The sequence below is a fragment of the Malania oleifera genome, chromosome 8, assembly GCF_029873635.1.
Source record: "Malania oleifera isolate guangnan ecotype guangnan chromosome 8, ASM2987363v1, whole genome shotgun sequence".
Classification (NCBI taxonomy): domain Eukaryota; kingdom Viridiplantae; phylum Streptophyta; class Magnoliopsida; order Santalales; family Ximeniaceae; genus Malania; species Malania oleifera.
In genome coordinates, this window is record NC_080424.1 from 51,974,917 (window position 1) to 51,980,133 (window position 5,217).

The window sequence follows — 5,217 nt, forward strand, 5'->3', positions numbered from 1 at the left end:
AAAAACTATGCAGACACCCATCAATGAGCGTTGGAATTTGATGTAAGTGATAATATGCTTTTGAAAATTGCACCAATGAAAGTAGTAATAACATTTGGGAAGAAGGGTAAGCTTAAACCTAAGTATGTTGGGTCGTTTGAGATATTGAAAGAGTTAGCCTAGTTGCCTACATGTTAGCATTACCCCCAGCGCTATCCAGCATCCACAATGTATTTTATATATCCATGTTGAAGAAATACGTTCCAAATTCGTCACACGTAATAAGTTATGAGACACTGAAGATTGGCGATACCTTATCCTATGATGAAATACCAGTTCAGGTCTTAGATCATAAAGAACATAAATTACGCACCAAGGAAATCCCACTTGTGAAAGTACTCTAGAGGAACCACGCAGTTGAGGAAGTCTCATGGGAATTAGAGGAGGAAATGTGTCAGAAGTACCTACAACTATTTAGTGGGGTACAACATTAGCCAAAAACAAAGGTGATGGTTCAGGTAAGAATTCAACGTATATAAGTAGATTTTGTATAGATTAATTAGTTGAATGTAGTAGTTTTTCGATTTTGGTTGGTTTTGGGAGAGTTTTGATTTGGTTATTGTAATCTCCTAGAACCATATATGTAACAACGGTATTCTTCCGTCATAAGTGAGGGTGATTAGTAAAGTTTTGATGATTTTCTTCTAAGTAAAGATGATTACGCGCCAAAACTGCGCAATTGGGCACTTCAATTCCGTCTTTACAGCTTATATTTTTAATTAAATGTCCAAATTTGTCCAATATTTTAATAGAGTGCCAAAATTATCATTCTTGAGTTTTATTGTGCAATTTATGAATTTTTGATAATTTTTTATCATAGGAAAAATCCCGGGAACTAAAACCAACACTTGCTCATATTTCATGCATAACTTTTCCATCCAAGCTCCAATCGAGACGATTCAAATTTATGGACAAAGAGGAAAGTGTTATCTACAACTTTCATGTTTCAAGTTTTGTTAGAAACTGGCTCCAAGAAGGTCAAATTTGGCAGTGGAACAAAGAAAAAAAAAAGAGAAGAAAAAAAAAAGAAAAAAAAAAAAAGTGGGCAGGGTCTTGATGTGACCTGGCCATGCAAATGTGTGCTGGGTGTGTGGGTGAGTTTGTGTTTCTTTTTTTTTTTTTTTTTTATGCTTTGAAAATTCAAATAAAGGGGCAAGAAAGGAAAGAAATAAAAAAGAGAAGAAAGAGGAGGAGGCTTTGCTTTTAAAGTTTTTTTTAGGGTTTTCTTTCTGGCCTTGGAACCAGCGCTGCAGGGGAGCAGCTGCTGCTTGGGGGGAACCCGAGCTCCTCACGGCTATCTCTTCCTCTTCATTGATCTCTCTCTCTCTCTCTCTCTCTCTCTCTTGAGTTAATTTATTTTAATACATGTTGGAACACTATTAAATCTAGTTGTTTTATTTTATTTTATTTATTTAATGCCACCATTGAATTTAAATTTCAGTTGAATTATTTATATTAATTGCTTTAATTGTATCTTTTGTTTTGGATCCTAAGTGTTTGGTTGAGTTAATATTTATTATTAAGTTTAGTTGTTTCTTTATTTGAAATTTTTGTTGGAATGAAATTTTATTTGAGTTGTTCGTATTGTTAACGTCAGTTTGTTCCCCTTTTTATTTAATGTCAGTAAATTTAATTTAAGTTAGATTATGTGTTGAATTTGTCTTGCTGCGTTTTACTTCATTATCATTGTCACACTTATTTTAATATTTAGTTTGGGTTAGCTATTGAATTGAGCATTTTTGTTTGAGTATTGCTAGGTTGTTATTTCATCATTTTGTTTAAGTTTGTCATATAGCTTAGTTTATTTTTGTTTAAGATCTTGTTTGTTTTATTTCTTAATTTAGGTTATTATCATATAGAGTTTAGTTTGTTTTTGAATGAGTATTGTTTGCTTATTTTTTTTGGGGTCAAGTTATCATTGTGTTAAGTTGGGTGTTTAATCTTAAGTCATTAATGAGGTTTAATTTTAGTTTATCTTTGTTTAGTTAGTGAGTTGTTTGGTTGGTTTTATGCGTGTTAAATCTTTAGTTTAGGTTTTGTGTCATTTCAATTTCATCATAAATTCTCCAAAAATCCAAAATCTCGAATCTGAACCAAGTTCAGTAAACTTTTTTTCTCTCATTTTCTTCTTTTTATTTTGTGCTAGTTTAAAAATAATCTACATTCCCCAGGAAGACGATTTGGCCTATTTGGGCTAATTATTACACAACATAACTCCTATACTTGGGATAGCCTTAGTGCTACTCATTTTTAGAAGTGAGTCAAGTTTTTAGCGTCTTTGCGAGGGAGTGCCAGAATTAGTTTTAATCTAGTGTTTCTTCATTTATTTTGATTTCTCTTATAATTTAAAAACAATATATATATATATATATATAATATTTTCTTAAAAAAAAGAGCAAATTTTTTTTTTTATCATGCTTGACTGCTGCTATGTTGGTGACTGTCTGCTGTTTGGGTTGATGTTTGATGCCTTGGGTTAGAGACATTTCACATAGGTTATACAAACAATCACCTAATACAAGTAGTAGGTTTCCTATTTTTGTTATAAGTGAGGACACTGAAATTGATTTGAGTGATTTTTTTGAAAAGAATTTTGAGGAAACCATAGCTAAACCTCCACCTACATCTCGCACTTTGAAAGACTTTTTGCAGCCTACACGCACCACTACACCATCCTGCATTACTTTGCCATATAATGCACCGAATTTAACCATTAAGCATGGTATGTTGTCAGTAATACCTCAGTCCACGGGATGGATTCTGAGAGTCCTTACCAGCATCTGACCAATTTTGAGTTGGCATGTACTACCTTCATTACTAGAGCAGGAGCTGATGAATACATTAAGCTTTGTTTATGTCCTTTTTCCTTGAAAGATAATGCGAAGATCTAGTTTAATTCTCTAAGACCTAACTTTATTTCTGATTGGGCTGACATGCAACCTGAGTTCTTACATAAATTTTTTCCTTTTCAAAGAACCTAGTTCCTATAGGAGCAAATCAGTCAGTTAATGCAGAGAGGTGATAAGACTTTCCAGGCTTGTTGGAAAAGGTTCAAAGAGCTAATTAATATTTGTCCACATCATGGATTTGAGTCTTGGAGGCTGGTAAATTATTTCTATACTGCCCACACTACTGATTGTAAGCAGTTTGTTCAGACTATGTGTAATAGGGAGTTCTTCAGCAAGGAACCAGATGAGGCACTAGCATTCTTTGATTACTTAGCTGAAAGTGCACAATAGTGGAATACACGATCTGATCAGACACCAATGGCAGTGCAACCTCTCAGGGCAATTGGTGGTGGAGGTAGATATGAGATAAAAGAGGAAACTGATATCCAGGCTCGTATGACTGCATTAGCTAGGAGGGTAGAGGTTATGGAGTTAGAGAAGGTGAAAGCAGTGAAATCAGTTGAGGTGTGCTCTCTATGCGCCGACTCTAGCCATAAGGCCCAGGATTGTCCGATCATAACGGTAGTGCAAGAGAGTAGGTCTGATCAGATTCAGTTAGCAAATTGGGTTAACAGAGCTCCCAATCAGCCTTTCTCAAACACTTACAATTCGGGATGGAGGAATCACCCAAATTTTTCATGGAGGAATGATCAGGCTAGTCAATCTTCTTCACAGTTTCAGCAGCCTCCCCAGTCCTTTGCACCACAGTCTCAGCACCTATATTAGCCACATCCGATTTCTTAGCACTACTCACCTCCAAGGTTTCCATCTAATGTTGCACCCTTTCCACCAAAAAGATCTCTTGAGGATACTCTTCATAAGTTCATGCAAATTCAGGCCACAACTAATAATGAACTGCGAGGCGCTATTAATAAGATCAGTGCACAGCTGAGTACCTTAGAGAAAGGAAAATTTCCAGCGCAGCCTCAGCCTAATCCTCATGTATATCGATAGCAACAACAGCCAGTGCATAATGTTTCAGGGGATTCTATTGAGACAGCAAAGGCCATCATTACTTTGAGAAGTGGGAAGGAAGTCCCCCGACCCGAGTTATCTACTAAGAGTCAAACAGTTGCCTTGACACCGAAAGTTACAGTGGAGTCAGACGAGGCCCAAGAGAAACCAGAGGAAGTACGTCCAGAATTGAAGAAGTCAGTTGATGTGGAGGCTGAGACTAGTAAGGAGTACCGACTTGTGGTACCCTATCCCCAAAGGTTGGTAGCTGGTCAAAAGAACAAATATCATACTGAGATTCAGGTGATCTTCAAGCAGGTGAAAATCAATATCCCACTTCTGGTTGCCATTCAGCAGGTTCCTTCATATGCTAAATTTTTAAAGGACTTGTGCACAGTGAAGAGGAAATTGAATGTAAAGAAGAAGGCTTTCTTTACAAAGCAGGTTAGTGCATTGATATTGAGTGAAACTCCTCAGAAACTCAGAGATCCTGGTTCTCCCACCATCTCTATTATGATCGGTGAATCTCTCATTAGGAGAGCTCTACTTGATTTGGGGAGTAGTGTAAACTTGCTACCATTCTCGATATATGAGCAGTTGGGGTTAGGTGAGCTAAAGAAGACCTCTATTGTTCTACACTTGGTTGATAGATCAAAGAAGGTACCAAGGGGTGTTATTGAGGATGTATTGGTTCAAGTCGACAAATTCTACTACCTGGTGGACTTTGTGGTTTTGAATATGTAGCAACCTATCTCTACCATTTCCCAGGCACCTGTCATACTTGGACGCCCATTCCTTGCTACCTCCAATGCATTAATCAATTGCCGAAGTGGAGTGCTGAAGCTCACATTTAGGAATATGACATTGGAGATGAACGTGTTCAATGCTTGCAAGATGCCTAGTGGTTGTGATGACTCTGAGGTACGTGCAATTGATGTGATAGATGATTTTGATATTTCAAAGTTGTTATTAGTGTTTGGTTCTGACTGTGCATTTGAGAATGATTCTCTCGAGCAACCTAATGTTTTTGATGAGAAGGGGTAGTGCACAGAGATACATGGTTCCCCTTTGTTGTTAGATGAAGGTTATATGAGTAGTTGGCATAAGCCAACCTTTGAAACTCTTGACTTACCAAAAGTCATGAAGTCATCAGAAGAAGAAGTCCCTACACTTAAGTTGAAGCCACTACTTGAAGACTTGAAATATGTTTTTCTAGGCCCAGATGAGGGCACATTCCTACGATAATTTCTTCTCATCTTACCATGAAGCAGGAAAC

General features: G+C 36.8%; 1 protein-coding gene across 1 annotated transcript; it reads left to right on the plus strand.

Moving 5' to 3' along the window:
- Positions 1–3,305: 3,305 nt before the first annotated feature.
- Positions 3,306–4,985, plus strand: LOC131162674 (uncharacterized). The gene is made up of 3 exons (XM_058119278.1): positions 3,306–3,452; positions 3,942–4,601; positions 4,686–4,985. Exons 1-3 carry the CDS (start codon positions 3,306–3,308, stop codon positions 4,983–4,985), a joined length of 1,107 nt encoding a protein of 368 aa, XP_057975261.1.
- Positions 4,986–5,217: the final 232 nt, after the last annotated feature.

Excerpts from the sequence above, each read along its gene's own strand:
- LOC131162674 (XM_058119278.1), top strand. The coding sequence starts at position 3,306 with ATGGCAGTGCAACCTCTCAGGGCAATTGGTGGTGGAGGTAGATATGAG. Across the intron at positions 3,453-3,941 it reads AAGCAGTGAAATCAGTTGAG|CAACAACAGCCAGTGCATAA; the intron begins GTGTGCTCTCTA and ends GTATATCGATAG. Across the intron at positions 4,602-4,685 it reads TGGTTGATAGATCAAAGAAG|CAACCTATCTCTACCATTTC; the intron begins GTACCAAGGGGT and ends TTGAATATGTAG.